The 22,644-nt window shown below is 35.9% G+C and overlaps 1 protein-coding gene across 3 annotated transcripts in view; it reads right to left on the bottom strand.

Moving 5' to 3' along the window:
* Positions 1-796: 796 nt before the first annotated feature.
* Positions 797-22,644, bottom strand: part of pde3a (phosphodiesterase 3A, cGMP-inhibited) — a 198,698-nt gene continuing 176,850 nt past the window's right edge. For all 3 annotated transcript variants that reach the window (XM_056456205.1, XM_056456204.1, XM_056456203.1), the window contains exons 9-16: positions 20,368-20,505; positions 18,619-18,730; positions 17,602-17,703; positions 16,355-16,554; positions 14,977-15,180; positions 12,760-12,921; positions 7,423-7,687; positions 797-7,330 (exon numbers count right to left, since the gene is read on the bottom strand). In XM_056456205.1, coding sequence (XP_056312180.1) covers positions 6,942-7,330; positions 7,423-7,687; positions 12,760-12,921; positions 14,977-15,180; positions 16,355-16,554; positions 17,602-17,703; positions 18,619-18,730; positions 20,368-20,505 — 1,572 coding nt within the window. In that variant the 3' untranslated portion in view covers positions 797-6,941. The remainder of the gene's footprint in view (positions 7,331-7,422; positions 7,688-12,759; positions 12,922-14,976; positions 15,181-16,354; positions 16,555-17,601; positions 17,704-18,618; positions 18,731-20,367; positions 20,506-22,644) is intronic.

Here is a 22,644-nt window from a genome sequence, read left to right as displayed (position 1 = left end):
AAGGGTTGTTCATAATCAAGTGTCTTCTGTTGTTTCAGAACAATCCCAGCAAACACACAATGTCATAAGATGTTAATATTAGGTTATATTTAGGTCGAAAGCGTCTAAGGACAATGTTATGTTGATGTTCAATAACGACGTGAAATGGCGTTGATTTTAGGTTGTGTTGGAAAGTGACCAAACCCAATGTTGAACCAACATCTTAAACCAGAATGTCAAATATTGATATTCATTCATCGGGTATAGCAACCAAAATCCAACATCTGATAGACGTCATTGTGGTAACATCCACACAACGTCAAGCTCATTAGACGTTGATATTTTGTTGGTTTTAGGTTGCGTTGGAATGTAACTAAAATGCAACGTCTGTCCGACATTCAACATTGATGACGGCCTGACATTGGGTTTTGAGGTCAACCTGATTTTCATTTCCAAACAATATGCACCGTCCCACGACATTGGGGTTGCAGACGTCATGTGCCTGCTGGGATGTGCCAAACAGATATAATACATCGTGTTAAACACTTTCCTCTTCACAAACCTGCTTCAATATCAAGTTGGTGCGTGCTATAAACATAACCAATAGTGAATTACTGAAGTCAAAATGAAATCTAAATTAGCTTATTTTAACTGAATTCTTACCTGGTATCATCTGAGCTTGACTTTGATTGAGATAGGAGCCATTTTCATAGCACAAATATAACAAATACTAGGCATGCTTCCCCCTATCGTCTTGAAAGGGGTGGAAATCAATGAAGCGAGTAATAAAAAATTAAGTACACACAGAGACATTGAATACCACAGTATTTCACTCGTATTATTAAACTGTATTCACATTACAACATCCACAATGTTCAGCTTGTGACAGGTTCTAATAATCTCAATATATATTTTCTGTATGTTACATTATACCAAGAGGCACTTCCAGTAAGTCTGGCAATAGAGGAGCTACAGTATAGTGTCTAAATTACAAAACAGTAAAAATAAATAATGTTTATCTAAAAGACTTCTGTTGTCGTTTTCATCTTTTTCGTCCCTTTTTTTGGCTTTGTTTTTGTCTCATCTCGTCGTTTTTAACCTGTACACAATATTGTTTTGTACAAAATGGAACAACAATCAGCGATAAAATGAATATTTCACTTTACGAATACTGGTGATTTACACAGTTCCCCTTTCTATAGGTATTGCTACATGTGTTAAGTGCAAGATACAAGTGAGAAGAAAAATAATTATTTTGTCAGTGAAGTGCCGACTATATAAAAAAGTACAAGTCTCATTTCTCCTTCTCGAAGAGATGTGTAAAACTTGTTTGGTTCTCAAGATGAATAAAACGGGTGGACATGGTTATAAGACAGCTGAAGATGAAGGAACGAGCTATGAACAAGAAAAATATAATAAAGATCAGCTTTTTTATATGACATGTATCCTCTCTTTATGTCTACATGTGAATTTGACATGCTGGTTCAATTGCCAGCTGTCAATCAAAAAAAGAAAGAAATCGAGGGATGAATTGAGCTAAGACTAAACTCTACACGTGATCCCAGCAAGTCATTGTGCATTTCTTAAATACCTGCTCAGGTATTTCAGCTCAACTGTACAGTCTATAATCTATTTCGCTCCTAAGGGCATTTGTTATGTGTGAAAACATATTTCTGCCATTATGAACATGTCTATACTTGTGTCTCAAGTATTGTGCTGTCCGTTTAGACTATGGGAAATATGGGAAATAGGTGGACTAACAAAACCCCCAGCCTTAACAAAGACTATCGGACACTTTTTGAGCCAACAGGAGTGAAGTTTTACTATTTGACACTCAGCCCAATAAACTTAAGCTTATCAATATAACCCTACCGGTTGGTCAACATTGCTCCGAGCAGGTTTTGAACTTTCATTTTAGCCATGGGAAGTGGGCACAAAACATCCCTCTCTCACATTGTGTAGTTTACAGCTTGGGAATGACGTACACTGACACAATACCTAAAGACTAGCCCAAACTCGGTCATGGAGGGCCGGTGTCCTACATATTTTAGGTCCAACCCTAAATAAACACACCTGAACCAGATAATAAAGCTCTTCGTAGGTATACTAGAAACTTCTAGGCAGGTGTGTTGCAAGCTGAAGCAAAACTATTCATGACAGCGGCCCCCCAGGACCAAGGTTGGGGTCACCCCTGGACTAACCCCTAAGTTCCAGGTCCTAGTGTGCCTTTTAAGGCCTGAATATTGAGGCTACAACTAGCTAGCCTCAGGTACACTCCCCCCCCTTAAACCTCACTCCCTACTAGGTCCCAGATTTTTAAGCACATCGTAAGTCTAGTGGTAGGCTCTTACTAGCTGGCCTTAACCAAGACCCTGCTATACTTCAAACAAAGCTTTATTTTGTTCTTCATTTGAGGCCAAAAAGAAGTTTGAGAAGACTGGGAAATGGTATACTGTTTTCAATGCAGGAAGAGGAGTTATAAATGTGTCACATTGCACGAGTGTCATCCAAAACTATTGGTGAAGTTTTGTTCCACTGGTGAAGTTGTGTTCCTCGCCAATGTCGCCGCTTGGTTTGGGACTTGTTGAGCTGCGCATCGATGGATTTGCTCCTCAGTGTTTGCACTTTCAGCAGTGAAAATGAAAGCACACTGAACTAATCTAAACTGAAACTCAACTCTGTAAACTGGACTGACACAGCTTTAGTTTACTAGAACTTCTTTGTTAAGCTGCCTAGACACAATCTACATTGTAAAAGTGCAAGAGAATTGAAGACGAATTGAATTTAATTGAATCCTAAACACAAAAACAATGGCGGCTGTGAGAGAATAACAGTTTCATATAAGGCAGTGGTCTCAAACTCAATTCCTGGAGGGCCACAGCTCTGCATAGTTTAGCTCCAACCAGCTCCAACTCACACCTGCTTAATTGTCCATAGTAGTCTTGAACATCTTGATTAGTTGAATCAGCTGTGCTTGATTAGGGTTGGAGCAAAACTGTGCAGAGTTGCGGCCCTCCAGGGATCCAATTTGAGACCATTGATATAAGGCAAACAGCCTTCTCGAGTGAGAAGCATCACCACGGCACACTGCATTGCTTTCTATTTGTCGCAGATAGAAACTGACTGGAACAATGTTCACAACTTTATCAGACAGTACAGTTGTGTTTATCGGCTGGTGTGCGACTCAAGATCTTGTGTTTAGGACCAAAACGCACTTCCCAAACAGTTCGCTTTGGTGAGCTGTTTCAAACTGCAAACTCCTAAAATTTTGTTCAAAATGATGTCAGTTTTAGTTTGAAGTATACCAGTGTCATTAACTCTCACTCCCTTCAAGGTATCAGTCATTAGTATGCCTTTTGAAGCTAGGGGATTGAAACTCCTTCAAGTTGGTCTCTGTCAAACTGCCCTCTTAAACCTCACTCCCTACCAGGTCTCAGACTCTTGAGCGTGCAAGGGATTGAGACTCCTAATAGCTGGCCTCAGTTACACTAACCCCATTAAACCTCACTCCCTCCCAGGTATCAGTCATTAGTATGTCTTTTGATGCAAGAAAATTGAGACTCTTGCTAGCTAGTCTCATATACTCAACCCCAGAATTTAACTTCCTACCACGTTTCAGACTCTTGTGCAAGTCTTAAATCCAGATTCCAACTAGGCTCTAATGCTTATTGCGCCTTTAGATTCTGGCCTCTATTGGTTCTCGGTTCGATGTAACTGTAACTGAAGTTAAACTGCAGAAAAGTGAAATATTCAGACCCTGCCAGACCTTCATCAGAGGGAAATCTGACCACAACAGCCAAACCAACAATCAAAGATTTTAGCTTAGGATTTCAGGAATCTTTTAGGATTTCCAAAATTTGTCTCAGATGACCAAGTCATAGTTGAAATAGCACAGTGTGAGCAGAGCTATATTGGCTACGGGAGTGAGGCCTTTCTTACATTCACTCCCCTACACTTCACTCCCTTCCAGGTCACTAGTCTGCCTGTTGAGGCCATGAGAGTGAGACTTCTACTAGCTGGACTTTGTTGCACACTCTACACAAACGTGGAGTCCCGGACGCCTTCTAGATCTACAAGCCCAAATACAATCTGAAACATTCCTGGCTTGAGAAGCAAGCAGACTAAAAAGGGGCTCTTATGTCCCTAGTGTGCATCCCAGGGAAGTGAAGCACCTTCATTAAACTTACCCACCCTGACCTAACTCCAATCTGAGTCCTGGAACCAGTGTAACCCATTCATTTCTATTGTCCTCACTCTGAGCAGGAATCAAAACCATCAATCCTGTTATGGGAGGCAGGAACACTAACGAAGGAAGCTAAAGAGTGTCGCCCCTAGTGGTAGTCGCTAGTAGGCTAATTCCACAGTTTTTGTTAAGTCTCTCTGAATACCGTCTAGATGGAAGCAATTCTGAAATATTGAACCACTGAGTGTTATCTTTGGTGACTCACTGCCATGTGCCCTCAATGCTAATCACCAGGTATTGACATACATTTCTCTGAGAGTGAAGTCTGCGCTTCCCATCATGCAATTATAAGAAAAACGGACAGAGCTGCACTTCTTGTGTGACATTTTATATTTAGCTGTATAGTATTCATCTGGATTTGATTATAGGTTAATTTTATTTGAGGAATTATATACAGCAAAGACAGCTGTGTAATTTAACACTTTGATGCATGATGTCCACAACAGTGGACAGATTTTCAAAAGCCATATCTACACCCTTACCATTACTCATTATCACTATCCTCGTCTATGTTTAATAATGACAACATAAGTTTAAAATGAGAAACGAATGTGATGCACAACAACTACTATATTTTATTGCAGCGGACATTAACGCTTTAAAAATGCGTTATTTTGGAAATAAAGACTGGGAATTAATATATTCTTGTTTTAAAAAGGTAATAAAAACATTAAGACTATTTGTATTTGTGATTTAACAACTCATGCACCAAAGGGTTAATATCTCTGGCCTGGGGTTACAAATCTATGGCCTAAAGAAGAAGTATAATAAACCCTCTGAAAAATGGGGCCGAGTACAAATTAAAAAGCATTCATACTGCATCACTCACAACCACACAGCCTTTACATGCTGTTCCGGCAACTGCTACAGTGAACAAAAACTGTGTTTCATACTTTGGGTAGAATGGATTTGAAGTCATATTTGGCACACACACACACACACACGCGCACGCACACTTGAGCTGTGTGAGGTTTACACAGCAACAACAACAAAAAAACAAAACAAAGAAAGTGCAGTTGGAAATGCTAACAATCTACTGTACACATACGGTCAATATTGCTTAAATAATTCGCTGAACTACATTGCACCACGTTGCCTGATAGTATTAAGGCGATCGAAGGGGATGTTTGAAAGATGAGTGCCAAACAGGATTGAAGCACATGATCATCGCCTCCTACCAAGGCGTTTTTAATTGGCTTTCCTTCAAAGTGACTGAAGGCATCGAACTCGGCCTGATTAGACATTGGACTTAAGGTGATTAAGCTCACAGAAGTGTTTCATCTTACCGTCACCAGCAATCTGCCTCTTTCAGCACATCAAAGGAGAGCGCGGACAGCCGTGTCGACCGGTGCTCGTATCTCATGTGTGGCACATGGTCTTTGGATCTGCTCATGTGAGAGGGACAGCACTCGCCGTCTCATCCCTTGGGCAAAGGAGCTCGCAGTCACTCATACGGCTGCGTGAGAGGACTGTGAAGCATAACTACGGCCTTGTTTGGAGGGTGAACATGCGACTTCGGGGGAATGCGGGAGCCTGAGGCTGTCCCGTCAGGCCATGCGCTCCAATCTGTGCCTTTGATCAACAAAACTTTCCGGAGCAGTTTAGTCAGCTCTCAAAACTTTCCGGAGAGGTTTACTAAGAAGCTTGAACGCAGGAACAGAAGCTCTGCTTTATAGGGAGAGAAGGAAAGTTTCTGTAGAGTTTCAGTTGGTTGGGATGACGTGATGCACTATTGCGCGTCGAATGGGTGAAAGCGCGGACTGAGCATTTATATCAAATCACCTGTAAAACAACGATTGGGCTACTGGTAAAAAGGCCATTGGCATTTTGAAGAACATACACTTTAAAAAGAAGAACAACAACTAGATTCCCATTTGTCCTCCTAATTTTAGATTCAAAAGATTATAAAGTTGCAAGAAAGTCTGTAAAAACCAATGACTCCTTATTGGAAAACAGTCTGATCCTGAGAAACGCAAGATCTCAGTTCATGGACTGATGGAATGGTGAGAGAAAAAGGTGAGGGAGGAGAATGACAAGCATTCGGACTGACGCCTTCGGAAATGGGACAATGGAGCAAGGGTTTGCTGTAGTGACCTCTGGATAAAAAAGAAAAGAAAACAAACAGCGATGGCGGAAAAGACATGGAAACGTATAGTGTTACACATTTTTTGTAGCATTTGCACAAATGCATGCTGTTTCTGGAACGTCTGTGGATGATGGGATACGTGAGTGAGGCAAAATGCCTTTAAGGAGACTCCTACCAGAGTCGTCAAGAGTCACGGTGGATTGATTTCTCTTCTCGGACTTTGACATTAAGCTCCCTGGAAATGCTTGTTGAAGAGAACGAACGAACCAGCAGAACTCGTGTAGCTGCAGGTCACCTGTTGTAGTTAGGGGATTTAAGGTGCAGCTGGATGGGTTTCGCCAGAAGGATTTGCAAAACTGACCAACGTCTAGAAAATATAGGAAACCCCCTGGAGAACTCTATGTTCTGGCCAATTTTAGCTTCAAAGCTCACTTTACTGGAGTGTCTAGCGCTAACAGTTCAATGTTACTCACCCCCTTCCCACCCTGTTTCCTTTAGGCACATGTTCCCCAAGCATCTACAGTGTTGTGTCTAAGTGATGTGCTGGCAACCATTTCTTTGAAGTCTCACTTGCCAATTATATAAAAAACAAAAACGTTCAGACAATGTTCTGGTCTAAAAATGGCAAGTCATTCATTCTGGATCTTTCTGGTCTTCCTCTTGTTTTCCCTCAAGCTCTGCAATGTCTTCTACAGTCTCTGTGTTTTTCTCATCCGCTTCCTCTACAGTCTCGCCATCTGGTTCCTGTGTTTCATGCGTGTCTTCAGGTACAGGCCCCTCCTCCTCCTCTGTTGACCCCTCCCCCTGGTCATCCGTCGGCTCCTCCTTGCTCCCTGGCTCCTCCTCCTCTTCATCGATGGCCAGGATTGGCTCAGGGGTGGTGCTCAGGCATGTTGACTCCTCCCCTTCAGTCTGGCTCTGGGACTCCTCTGCAATGACCTTCTTCCACATCTCATGGTTCTCCAGCAGGTGATGGGAGATCTGGCAGAAGACTTTCCTTCGTTTCTTGGGTGCTGGTTTTTCTATCATAAAGCCGGTAATTAGAGAGAGTGTTAGCTGGTTCTTGCTTAAAACAAATAATTGTAGATATAAAGATATAAACTCCTGCACTCACGGGAGAGTTCAGAGCTGGTGGAGGCATCCTCTTCCTCCTCCTCTGCCGTGTCCTCATCCTCCTCCTCACTCTCGTCCTCCACCTCATCTCCATCTTTGGGCAGAGGATGGACCCAGCGGCCGGGCATGAGCGCCGCAGAGTCATACGAGCTGCACAGAGGACCCACGATGTGTGTGATGAAGGACTCCTGCAGTTTGGCCAGCTGAGGTGCTGAGCGGTCCATAAAGGGGCTGATGGGAAGACCGAGACTGGACTCTTCATCCCCCTGAAACACCACAATAAAGAGGAAATACATTCAATTCAATTCAAGTTATTCTTTGGCAGATTATGTTCCTAGTTTTAAGGAAAAACTTTGAGAGACATGGTTCATCATATATTCTGTTCATATATTGCATCTTTAAACATGAATTCATATTCATATTTCATCATAATAATACTATAAATATATTATTTTAAAATCATGCTTTACTGCTTAGATGCATGCATAAATATTTAATAATGTAATCATTTAATAAATATTTCATACATTTCTATTGATTTTAGGTTTAAAGCTCTTTAAATCCATCTCGGTTGCTGAAATGTCAATTTTCTCCAGTTTTTCTTTGACTTATTTCTATATCAGTATGTGTGAAGTGCAGCGTGTGAAATGACGTCACTACAGCTAAAAGATGAAAGCATCTGAAATCATTTCACATCTATAATCAATTCATCCCCCCTAAAAAAAGTAATGCACAAACATGTATTTCATCCCAACTCAGAAACGCTCAATCCAGAGCATTTTTTGTTCAATGTTTCACTTTAAAAAGCCTCCTAATTACGCAGCACTTATACCATCCACTCCAATAAACTGACTTCTGCTGGATGTAAACTAATGACTGTAGGCTAAAAGCACTTAATAATAATAATTTAATATTCATGGATCCTCAAATGCAAATATACATATTTAATAATGTAATAATTGAATAATTATTTAGTCAAATGAATGAAAAAACTATGCTCAGCCATCCAATCTCATATATTAATATAAAATACAAAAAAGTACAAATAAATCAGCGATAAATAATTGATTATATAATTAGATTCTTTCTAATATCAGGTTTAAAGCTCTTTAAATCCATCTCGGTTATTAAAATGTCAAATTTCTTCAGTTTTCTTTGACTTATTTCTATATCAGTATGTGTGAAGAGCAGCGTGTGAAATGACGTCACTACAGCTAAAAGATGAAAGCATCTGAAATCATTTCACATCTATAATCAATTCATCCTGGAAAAAAACAAACACACATTCACAGCAATTTTGCATTTCATCTCAACTCAGAAATGCCCCATTCAGTGCATTTTCGTTCAACTATTTACTACAAAAATCTAATTATGCAGCACATCCCCTTATACCATCCACTCCAATAAACTGACTTCTGCTAAATGTAATCTAATGACTGTGAGTTAAAAGCATTTAAAAATAATAATAATAATAATAATAATAATAATAATAATAATAATAATAATAATAAATCATGGATACTCAAATGCACACAGACATATTTAATAATGTAATAATTTATTATTTTAAAATAATTTCTTCAGGGTTTTTGACTTTAATGGATAGGACAGTAGAGAGTATCGACAGGAAAGCATGAGAAGCAGAGAGAGGAGAAGGACCGGTAAAGAACCTCTAGGCAGGAATCGAACTCGGGTCGCCGTGAACACCGAAGCACATGTGTTGACACATTAACCACTATGCCATTGGCACTGACAATAAGGTAATAATTGAATAATTTCTTTGTAAAATGAATAAAAAACACAATGCACAGCCATCCAACCTAATATATTAATATAAAATACAAAAAAGTACAAATAAATCAGTGATAAGTAATTGATTATATGATTAGATTCTTTCTAATATCAGGTTTAAAGCTCTTTAAATCCATCTCGGTTGCTGAAATGTCAATTTTCTCCAGTTTTTCTTTGACTTATTTCTATATCAGTATGTGTGAAGAGCAGCGTGTGAAATGACGTCACTACAGCTAAAAGATGAAAGCATCTGAAATCATTTCACATCTATAATCAATTCATCCCCCCTAAAAAAGTGCGCAAACATGCATTTCATCCCAACTCAGAAACGCTCAATCCAGAGCATTTTTTGTTCAATGTTTCACTTTAAAAACCCTCCTAATTACGCAGCACATGCCCTGTTACCATCCACTCCAATAAATAAGTCAGGATTTTACCAGCAGCACATTGAAGCGCAGCCGAGGAGTCGCACACTTGATTGGATTTTTCCAGTTCAGGAGAGAAACAGACTTCACAGACATTCAACCGCCATAAAAACTAGGTCAGGCTTTGGCATGGACGGGGGGAAACACGCCAGCTCTGCCCTCCTTCATTATTCATCTCACATCAAATAATCAACATTATATAGTCGGCGTGAAAACATATGCTTTGCAGTACCTGGGAAATCAACAATGCAGATGCTACAGCAGCAGAGCAGCAGTGGCGCGTCCATGGCAACGGTGATGCGTCAGTGATGTATGAATGCATGTATGTATGTGCGCTGCGCTCTGTCAGGTGCGGCTCAGAAATGAATCATTGAAGAAGCGAAACGGGGAGGGCAGAAAAACAGGCTCCTTTGAAGCATGTAATTTGTGGTCTCTTTTGAAACGCTGTGAATATGGCCAGGGGTGGTCATATGACGCTCTGGAGAACAGTGACGGGGTCCTGACACAACTGGGTCATCCTCGACTCGCTGTTCATCACAATAATGCACACTGGGGTTTATAACTCATCGCTGGTATGCAAAAACAAGAGAGAGAGACAGCAGAAAATGATGGAAATCCTGACAGCTCTGGCAAACTGGGGGGAAATGCATATAGCTGTTTACTGCAGGTTACGGTAGTCAGAATTATTAGCCCCCCTGTATATTTTTTCCCCCAATTTCACACAAAAAAACACATTTCTAATCATAATAGTTTTAATAACTCATTTCTAATAACTGATTTGTTTTATCTTTGCCATGATGACAGTAAATAATATTTGACTAGATATTTTTCAAGATAATATTCAGCTTAAAGTGATATTTAATTAGGTTAATTAGGTTAAAATTAGGGTAATTAGGAAAATCGTTATTGTGATAATTGAATTTATCACATTGTATAACAGTTGTTTGTTCTGTAGACTATCGAAAACAAATATAGCTTAAGGGGACTAATAATATTGACCTTAAAATGGTTTAAAAAAAATTAAAACTACTTTCATTCTAGCCGAAATAAAACTTTCTCCAGAAGAAATAATATTATAGGAAATACTGTGAAGAATTTCTTGCTCTGTTTACACTCTTATTAATGAGGTTTTGGGTGAGAGCGGATGTCATTTACATTGAAGTTGTTACATTTTACTTTTCTAATATGACATGTTCAGGTGATATATTATATAAAGTTTAGTAAACAAACAAATGAAAAAAAACAGGAGTTTTAGTAATGGATGAGAGATATTTTAGAGAGTTATATGAGAGATATATTAGAAAAACTAATAAAAGACTGACGATAATGTAAAGAAGGCAGGGTTGGTCAAGTTCACAATATAACAATGATACACATTGTAAAGCGCTATACAAATAATAGTGAATTGAATACGCTGTAAAAAAAGAAATCTGTAATTTTACAGGTTATTTCCGGCAGCTGGAGTGCTGAAAAAAAAAAACATAAAATAGCGGCCGTTAAATTACAGAGATTTGCTATAAATGAACAGAGGTTGAATTACAGAAATATACCAGAAATTTTAATTTAAGGAAATTTCTGTAATTTAATGTCCATTATTTTACGGTAAATTTCTATAACTTAACGGCGCTTATTTTACGTTTTTTTTTTCCGGCAGCCAGAAATAAACTGTAAAATTATGGATTTTTTTACAGTGTATACTTTATATTATACAATTCATAACTTTATTACATTTGTACAACTTATGTTACATAACTATGTTTACTCTGGGTACTATGTAGAAAATAGGCACACAATATTATATCAAAATAGATAATTAAATATTATTTAATATATCAGAATATATCATAATATTAATATATAATTATATAATATAAACAGGGGCGGCGCAGTGGGTAGCAGTCGCCTCACAGCAAGAAGGTTGCTGGTTCGAGCCCCGGCTGGGTCAGTTGGCATTTCTGTGTTGAGTTTGCATGTTTTCCCCATGTTCGCGTGGGTTTCCTCCGGGTGCTCCGGTTTCCCCCACAGTCCAAACACATGTGGTACAGGTGAATTGGGTAAGCTAAATTGGCTGTAGTGTATGTGTGTAAATAAATGTGTATGGATGTTTCCCAGTGATGGGTTGCAGCTGGAAGGGCATCCGCTGCGTATAACATATGCTTAAAAAGTTGGCGGTCCATTCCGTTGTGGTGACCCCGGATTAATAAAGGGACTAAGCCAAAAAGAAAATGAATGAATGAATGATATATACATATAATATATTTTTATAATATTGCAACAGTTTCTATATATATTTTTATTTCTATAAAGCACAAACTTGAGGTGGTCTTTTAAACTCTGAAATCTAGGATTTTAATTAATTTCCTGTATTTTAAAGCTTCATTTTTTTAAAAGCTTAAAGTTTTGACTTGCTTTAGTGCTATAAAGGGATCTTGTGCAAGGTCATCAATGATGAACTGATTTTTGCACCCTGTTTAGGGTAATTTTATTAAATTTGTCTACTAGTTGAACTGAACTAGAGGGATTGTATGCTTGTTTTATTTTGTTGGTGTTAACTCAACACACTAAAATGCTTTGTGTTTTGTGGCTTTATATGAGTAGAAAAAGGAAAACTGAACACACTGTAGAACATAATGTACTGGTTGTTTTTTCACGTATGCTACAGGTAAGGGTTTTGACTGATTTTTATTACTACGAGCACGTGGATGATTTGGACACTTTTGAAAATATTTGGTGCTGCTTTGCCCTGTATGGATGAGACTAATGTTGTTTTTACTTTCATTTGAAATGCACATGATCTTATACAACTTGAAATGAATAATTTATAGTTGTATTGTGTTGGTTTTAATGTAATAAAGTCTTGTAAAATTCATCTCTCTCTCTCTTTCTATCTATCCCACATTCATTCATTCATTCTCCTCCTCACAGCAGTGAATGTGTTTCCCGCAGCAGCAGCATCAGCAGCGCTTGAGGAGAATGGAGACGGTCGCCAGGCAACAGCGTATCGTCTCCATCCTCTGGAAGTGAATGACAGCGAGGTGACACTGAGTCACTGTGAACACTTCCTGTGACTGAGAAAACAAACAGCCAAACAAAGATCCAAACAGCCAAACACCCCCACGGACCTGCTCGTAGAACTCATTGACGATGCCTTCCGTCCACTGCAAATGAAGATCCTTGCATTTCAGCGGCCCGTTTATATCTGCCAGCTTAATGCACATCTGACAGACCAGCAGACGGTCGTTCTCATTGGTCCATTCGATCCCTGAGCAGCCGTCATCACCCACCTGAACAAACACACAAAATATACATACATATATATATATACACTGTAAAACCTGCTGGGTTTTTGGGTTTTAACATGAAGAAATTAAGTTAAATTATTAGTTTTTACAAATTTAAGTGGATTGAAGATAAAAAAATTAAGTTGTCCCCCACAAAAAACTCAAGAATTTTGTTGTTTCAGCTTATTTTACACTGCAAAAAATTACTGTTAAGCAGTTTTCTGTGTTTTGTGATTCATGTTTTAAGCTTTTCCCTGTTTATTTCTGCTTTTATTTCGATAGTTAGGAAACTTTAGCCTCTAAATCGTGTAATCGCACATCAAAGTCGCTTGTCACCATCTCCTGATTTGTCATACGCACCTGTAGTTCAGCCTGTGAAGCCACAAGTTTCTGAAAGTTGAGTTCAAAAGCATCGAATCGATCGTTCACATCTTGCAAGATTGACTCAGACATCTCCTTACATATTTCTTTGCATAAGGCATTAGCGGTGTCTGGTAGTATTTCCGATTTTTCAGGCGAATTGTTAGCCTTAGCATTAGCTCCTGCGACGTCGACCTTTACTTTATGTGTGGCACTCGGCTTTGGCATTTTCAACCTTTAGCAGAGGTTTGTAGGAAAAGCGTAGACACAATAAAATGTGTTAAAGACGTACAAAAACACGGTAATTTAATAACTTAATTGAGGCCACAGAGAGGAGCCCTAAATAAATGTGTCTATCCCCGAGACATTGCATTATACAATGAAAAACGTTAAATAACGGAGATTTGCTGTAAAATAACAGAGGTTTAATTACAGAAATATACCAGAAATTTAAATTAAAGGAAATTTCTGTAATTTAAAGTCCATTATTTTACAGTAAATTTCTATAATTTAACGGCCCTTATTTTACGTTTTTGGGACCTTGATCTATCTTACAACAATTTTTTTATCCTTGAAAAGTTAGAAAAGGGGACTTTTATGAACATATTTAATAGTTTAAAGTGCTATATTGTCTGGGTTGATGTTGTATATTACACTACAAACACCATGCAATAAACTGCCAGTACATTTTGTTTTATTCTACAGACTTATTTCTCTCTAAATTATTATTTCTTATACATTATATTATTTCAAACTACTAAAATGTCAATAAAAGTCACTTTGTTAAACTGTCGAGCTGAATTTTCAACATCAAAAGTGGACAGAGCAGAGCCCAACATCCCATGATGCAATTCACAACCGTAAATAAACTGAAAACACTTGTGAATCACAAAATACACACTTAAATATTTAACAATGCAATAAATATTTAGTTTATTAACTAAAAACTAATGCACAGCCACCTAATCTTTTATAATAATATATTATAATTAATAGATTACACATGATTCTCACCTTGGCATTGAATTCGGCCAGGAAATCAAAGTTTTTCTTGAGGTCAGTGGCCAGAATGGTCTCTTATGTCTCTTACATTTGTTAATTTTTTCTGATGTATTGCGTTTATATATCGCATGTTTAAATAGGATTTAATAATAATAATAATATTTATGAATAATAATAATATAATTAAAAAATCATGGATGCTTTACTGCTTAAATGCACACTTAAATATTTATTAATGTGATAAAACTTTTAGTCAAATCAACTAAAAGCCAATGAACAGCCACCTATAAGATATAATTGATATATTAAGTATGATTCTCACCTTGGCGTTGAATTCGGCCAGGAAATCAAAGTTTTTCTTGAGGTCAATGGCCAGAATGGCTTCAAGAAACACTTTGATTTGAATATTATTATTAAATATTTGAATTATTATCATATTTAAAGATGCGATATTTGATTAATTATGTCTCTTACATTTGTTAATTTTTGTGTGTATTGTGTTTATATATCGCATGTTTAAATAGGATTTAATAATAATAATAATAATAATATTTATGAATAATAATCATGGATGCTTTACTGCTTAAATGCACACATAGATATTTATTAATGTGATAAAACTTTTAGTCAAATCAACTAAAAGCCAATGAACAGCCACCTATAAGATATAATTGATATATTAAGTATGATTCTCACCTTGGCGTTGAATTCGGCCAGGAAATCAAAGTGTTTCTTGAGGTCAGTGGCCAGAATGGCTTCGATGACCAGGAAGCGAAAGCGTTTAAACTCCATGTGGTCCAAACTGGCCAGAAAGTTGTACTCGGGCCGCGACATGAAGAGGTTCCAGGCGGAGGCAGCGTGATGATTCTCCAGCACTGAACGGTCATTGTACAGCACAGCCTACACACACACACACACACGCACACACACAATAGACTCTTCAGGTGCTTCAAGGCCTCAGAACATTGTGATCAATCCTTGACGCTTCAATGTTCAGTACAAAACAACCACTTTTGGGAAAAATTATTCATGCATTCACACATCTGTTTAGCTGTACATATACTGAATGAGCACTGTGATATACTGTATGTCTGACAGATCGCACTATTTGTGTCTTTTATCTTATTATCTTTATATTATATTACCATATGTGCATATTATCTATTATATTTCATTCTTTCTTATTCCTTTTAAACCTGTTTTAACACATTTAATATGTTTTTAATCATTTTAATTCCTTGTTTTTTAAATTTCTTATATGTTTCTGTTAATCTTATTTATGTAAAGCACTTTGAATTACTAATGAGTATAAAATGTGGTATATAATTAAACTTGCCTTGCCTTGAAGTAACTTTTGAGAGAAATTTTTAAAATGTAATTATTTAATTTATTGACATGAAAAACTTATACAGTGGGGGAAATAAGTGTTAAACACGTCACCATTGTTCTCAGGAAACATATTTTTAAAGGTGCCATTGACTTGAAATTTTCACCAGATGTTGGTAACAAACAAAGAAATCCATATATGCAAAGAAAACTAATCTAATTAGTTTACACATGAAGTTATGTGTAATAAAAAGTAAAGTATTGAAAAAGGAACAAGTATTGAACACATGAAGAAAAGGAGGTGCAAAAAGGCAGTGAAAGCCCAGACTGCAGCTGAAATCTCTCAGTAGTTCTTCAGCAAGCCTCTGCCCTTTATCAGTGTAAATGAATATCAGCTGCTTCAGTTCAACATCTACATTAGGAGGAGGATGGAGATGAACCAGGGTGGACATTTCAGCGAGACAATGATGCAAAACACAGCCAAGGAGACTCTCAGATGCTTTCAGAGAAAGAAAATCAAGCTGTAGAATGGCCCAGCCAATCACCTGACTTCAATCTAATAGAAAATACTTAATAAGGGTCAGATTTGATAAACGAGACCCAAAGAACCATCAAGATTTTTACACACTAACTTTACACTAACTAATGAAACCTTATTGTTGAAGTGTGACCCACTAATATTACACTAATCTAAAACGAGTGCTCTGCTGTAAACACTGCATTGTTTCTAGTGTTTCTGTGCAGTTACCTGTGGAGCACTGGTGGCCACCAGGAAGGCATTGGTCCGACCAGGATGGTCATAATCATGCATTGCAGCAGCGACGTACAGCGCCATAAGCTCCAGCGCAGGAATGAGGCCAGAAAGACAGCCGTAACCTTCCTCCTCCACTGCATTAGTCCTGGACATCAGATACTTCATTCGACCATGAGCGAGTCCACTGTCAGAGTCTGAAGACACAAACCATCATCACACGTCTGCAAACATAACTAACATCTGAGCAGTGGGTTTTTATTACAATGCTAGTCAGTTCTTAAAGGGCACCTATGATGCAAAATCAACTTTTGGAAACTGTTAGGACAGAAGTGTGTATAGGTAAAATTTGTCCACTGTCAGAGCCTGAAGACGCAAACGTCTGATGATGAAATTGTTTGAGTGCACATTCCTGACAAGCAATAAATGTTCACACTGCTAAAATCCTTTTTTCCTTTGATTTTTTGTCTTGTTTCTAGTCTAATTATCTAAAAAATTCCTTAATCAAGAAGCATTTTCTAGACAAGCACAAAATATTGTCTTGTTTTAAGAAAGAATATGCCAAAATTAAGTAAGTTTGTCCTTAAAACAAGCAAAATACCAGTTGGGGTAAGCCAAATAATCAGTTTTTTTTTCTTTTGACATAGGATTATTTTGCTTACCCCATTATTTTGCTTGTTTTTAAGGAAAAACTCACTCATTTTTGCAGTGCATAGCTCCGCAAAGCTTCACGGCAGGCTGTGGCGATTAGCACTACAGGTACTTTAGTGCACTATTCATGTAATTTAAAGCTTGTCATCAATACTTGTGATCTACTCTCTTGCTCTCGCTTATTTTGTTGTTTCATTTATTTCCGGTGTGAATTGCATTATGGGATGGTGATCTCTGCTCTGTTGAATTTTAATGTTAAAAATTCAACTCCACAGTTTAACCAAGTGACTTTTAGTGATATTTTAGTAGTTTGAAATAATATAATGTACAAGAAATAATAATATATAGCAAAATAAGTCTGTGAGATGACAGAAAATGTACTGGCAGCTTATTACAAGGTTTTTAAAACTTTTGAAGGTTAAAAGTTGTTGGAAGAAGGATTCCAATTAGGTCCCATAATGCAATTCAAAAGCAGAAATTAATGGGAAAAAATAATAAATAAAAACTTGAATCACAAAATATGGAAAACTGCTAATTTACGGATATTTTTACAGCTTGTCAAACTGTAATAAACAGCACAGTAAGAGTCTCACCCGAGCTGCCGAGTGTCCGCAGTGTGGGCAAACCAGGCACAGGTTGTGTAGTGAGGTACCAGACTGCATGCAGGACGTCTGTGGCATGAATCCTGTTGTGATCTGTGGAGAAAGAACAGGTTTAACGTTTTAAACCACCACTAGATGGAGACACAGCACCACACAACACAGCAACACACAAATGAGGATTTTAAGGGATAGTTCACCCAAAAATGAAAGTACTCACTTGAAGTTGTTCCAAACCTTTATAAGTTTCCTACAAAAGAAGATATTCTTGTAACCATTAACTTCCACAGTAGGAAAAAAAAACAAATACTATGGAAGTCAATGGCTTCAGCTTTCTTCAAAATATCTTCTTTTGTTTTCAACAAGAAGAAAGAAACTCATTGGTTTGAAACAAGTAAACGATGAGTAAATGATGACAAAATTTAATATTTTTGGGTAAACTATCCTTTATTATGTCCTTTTTACAAGACGTAAATAAGTCTCTGATGACCCAATAGTGTGTATGTGAAGCTTCAGCTCAAAATATCACACAGACAATGTTTTATAACTCTCTGAAACTGACTTGTGGTGTTTTGGTGACTGTCACTTTAAATTCAAATGAGATTATGCTCTATTCAGAGGAGGGCGGAGCTACAAATGCCTGTGTGTCAACATAGTGGCAGATTCAAAAGCAAGACTAACTTTCTATGCTAATGAGGGAGAGTTTGTCACTAGTGGGCGGGGCTTTCCCCCTCTGATGACACGTACAGTTGGAGAATGTCAATCAAAGTGTTTCTGCAGACTGTTTTCATCAAGTGTGATTGTAAAAAATACAATTATTGCAGTTTTTACAATCGAAGCTGGTTATATTCACACACTGCTGCCACACAACTGTGTTTAAACCCCATATAAAAGGGATTTTTGCATAATAGCCCCCCTTTAAGGCTGACTCCTGTGACTTCGCAGCATCTGTTGCACATCAGCAGTTATTTTACTGTTAGCATATTTCTGAACACATGTCTCTGGACTCACATGGGATGTCCCTGTATCCATTCTCCAGTGCGTGGAAATAGTTCATGAACTCACGGACTGGAATCTTGAATGTCTCAAAGAGCCCCGTGTCGACAAACAGTCGGTAGGACATCTGAAACACAGGGACAAATGATCAGATGTCTTAAGATTGCCTTTAATGAACAAAACAATAATTCTACGGATTATCAAAAGGAAGAGTAAGAAATTTGGTTGGAGCATTTAGACATATAAACAAAGAAAACAGGTAGAAATAAATCATATATACACAACACAGTACTAAAACAACAATATCTAGAATGGTGGCTGACAAACAGAAACATCAGTAAATAAAATGTAAATTTTAATGAACAATTAATTAAACATATTAAATAGAAACATATTTTCATTATTTAATTTTTTATCATTTTATTATGTTATAATCTGTATAAATTACACATAAAATGTATTGAATTATATTTGAAATTTAATTTTAACATAGAAAATGAAAAACAAAATAATGATTTAATGAAGTACATCGTGCTATTTATTCCTCCAGGACTGAACATTTAAACATATGCAATGTATATAAGTACACTTATATAATTGTAAACCATTACATAACATTTAAATATTATTTATTACAAAATAGAATCAAACAGTAACTTATAAAATGTAAATTATGTTTGAGCAATTATTTAAAAATATTTTTTCCAATAATATATTTTTTTAATGTGATAAAATATAAAATAAAAACTCCACAACAATTCACACTTATAAGCTGTGCATAATTCCAAAACATACATTTTATTAAGTGATGATTTTACATTTATTTATTAGTATTTACGAAAACATGCAAAGATATAAAAATAAATTAGAATTTGGGAAATACTCATATTCATTCAAGTCTATTATTTAAAAATAATGCGCTATTATATAATACTTCATACTCAAGCATCAGACATTCTAGGCATATAAACAACAGTCATAACTATTAGGGAGGCTGATATTATGACACCTTGCAACATTTTATTTTGCTTTTTAAAAAACATTTCCTAAAATTAAATATAATATAACAAAAAATCTATTTAAAAAAATGTGTTATTTAATAAGCATGGCCAATTATCAGTGTGGTCATTTAACATTCCTGGAAAAATTATACATTCATAAGTAAGTAATTTTTACTTCTAATATTTAAGTAAGCAACTAAAAAGCACTATTAAAGCACTATTAAAAAAGTGGACTTTTTACTTCTAGTGGAGTAATATTTTATGGACCCTTTTCACATATCTGGGTTTCTCCGCAGCGGAAGTTAAAGCGCAGTGAATGGGAGAATACAACACATCATGTTTTTACAATCCAATTATAATAAATAAAAGAATAATAAAAGAAATAATAAAAGAAAAACTCCACAATGGTGGAGACTATCGGAAAAAGGAAAAAACAGTGTGAGACTGATAACAGCAGCCAGAAGAGAGAATGGTGTCAGATTTACTGTCCTGCACCCATAGACTCTGCATTACAAACACCTCGCATGAGCAGTAATTCATTTTTTGTAGGTTGATGCAAATATGCTATAATACATACAGAAATACACATCAATGTTCATATGTTTGTTTTTCTAAATATTAAATCTAAATATTAAAAACTTCCAAGGATTTAAGATGCTGATGAGTATTAAACAGTCCTGTTAAACCATCATAAAAGGGTGAAAAGGGTCCATTCATGTATATGATGACAGTGTCTCTTCAGCAGGGGGCAGTAGAGGCTCACCTGACTGAGGATGCAGCCACATCTGCCGCTGGTTTTCTCCACCAGACTGAAGATGGGAAAGTTCCAGTTGTTGATCTGACACAGAAGCGGCTCCAGTCCCTCCATCAGCAGCGGCTCCGGGGCCAAGATGGGCTTCTCCTGCACACCATTAAAAACACACTGAACATCACTGGCATTACTAAAACATCAGCACAAAATGACTGAGGAGCGCGGTTAAACTGGCAGAACAAAAAGAGAGTCATTAATACCACAACAAACACAAATCACAATCACATCAAAGTCAGATTTGATGACAGCTTTGGTTTTACGGGATCAAATAATCAGGATCTGCAGGATTTTATCCACGTAACACTTCATTATTTAGTGCACTGTTGCTGTTTTTTGTGCATCTATCCTTTTTCTGCATAATCCATGCTCACAGCATATTTTATGCATATCTGTATTGTATATGGTGTCTTTTTTACTGATCGTAGCACTCAGAAATCTGTCAACTCTGAGGTATTTTTTGCATATTATACAGTATTCATACAGCACAATCTGCTGCAACACTTTATGCTGTGTATACAGTTGAAGACAAAATGATTAGCCCTCATGTGAAAGTGATGATTAACAGAGCATGGGGATTTTTCAAGATGTTAGTGTTTTGAATTGTATTATAATGTATATATTATAGTATAATCCTATAGTAGTGTATTATACTATCCATCCTATAGTATAACAATACAGTAAAGTGTATTATACTGTATATATTATATTATAATCCTATAGTAGTGTATTATACTATACATATTACAGTATAACAATACAGTAAAGTGTTTTATAATGTATAGATTATAGTATAATCCTATAGTAAGGTGTATTATACTATCTATACTATAGCATAACAATATAGTAAAGTGTTTTATAATTATAGTACAGTCCTATAGTAAAGTGTATTATATTATACATACTATAGTATAACAATACAGTAAAGTGTATTATACTGTATATATTATATTATAATCCTATAGTAGTGTATTATACTATACATACTACAGCATAACAATACAGTAAAGTGTTTTATAATGTATAGATTATAGTATAATCCTATAGTAAGGTGTATTATACTATCTATACTATAGCATAACAATACAGTAAAGTGTATTGTGCTGTATATTTTAAAGTATAGTCCTATAGTAAAGTGAATTGAATTGAATTAAAGTGCATTATACCATACATACTATAGTATAACATTACAGTAAAGTGTATTATACTGTATATATTATAGTATAGTCCTATAGTAAAGTGCATTATACTATACATACTATAGTATAACATTACAGTAAAGTGTATTATACTGTATATATTATAGTATAGTCATATAGTAAAGTGTATTAAACTATACATACTATAGTATAACATTACAGTAAAGTGTATTATACTGAATATATTATAGTATAGTCATATAGTAAAGTGTATTAAACTATACATACTATAGTATAACATTACAGTAAAGTGTATTATACTGTATATATTATAGTATAGTCATATAGTAAAGTGTATTAAACTATACATACTATAGTATAACATTACAGTAAAGTGTACTATACTGAATATTTTATAGTATAGTCCTATAGTAAAGTGTATTATACCATACATACTATAGTATAACATTACAGTAAAGTGTATTATACTGTATATATTATAGTAAAGTCTTATAGTAAAGTGTATTATATTATACATACTATAGTATAACATTACAGTAAAGTGTATTATACTGTATATATTATAGTAGTCCTATAGTAAAGTGCATTATACCATACATACTATAGTATAACACTACAGTAAAGTGTATTATACTGTATATTTTATAGTATAGTCATAGTAAAGTGTATTATATTATACATACTATAGTATAACATTACAGTAAAGTGTATTATACTGTATATATTATAGTATAGTCCTATAGTAAAGTGTATTATACTATTATACTATGCATACTATAGTATAACAATACAGTAAAGAGTATTATACTGTATATATTATAGTATAGTCCTATAGTAAAGTGTATTATACTGTATATATTATAGTATAGTCCTATAGTAAAGTGTATTATACTGTATATATTATAATATAGTCCTATAGTAAAGTGTATTATACTGTATATATTATAGTATAGTCCTATAGTAAAGTGTATTATACTACACATACTATATTATAACATTACAGTAAAGTGTATTATACTGTATATATTATAGTATAGTCCTATAGTAAAGTGTATTATACTATTACACTATG

The sequence above is a fragment of the Danio aesculapii genome, chromosome 4, assembly GCF_903798145.1.
Source record: "Danio aesculapii chromosome 4, fDanAes4.1, whole genome shotgun sequence".
Lineage (NCBI taxonomy): Eukaryota > Metazoa > Chordata > Actinopteri > Cypriniformes > Danionidae > Danio > Danio aesculapii.
Note: the sequence above shows the minus strand (reverse complement) of the source record. Positions and strands in the feature narration are given on the sequence as shown.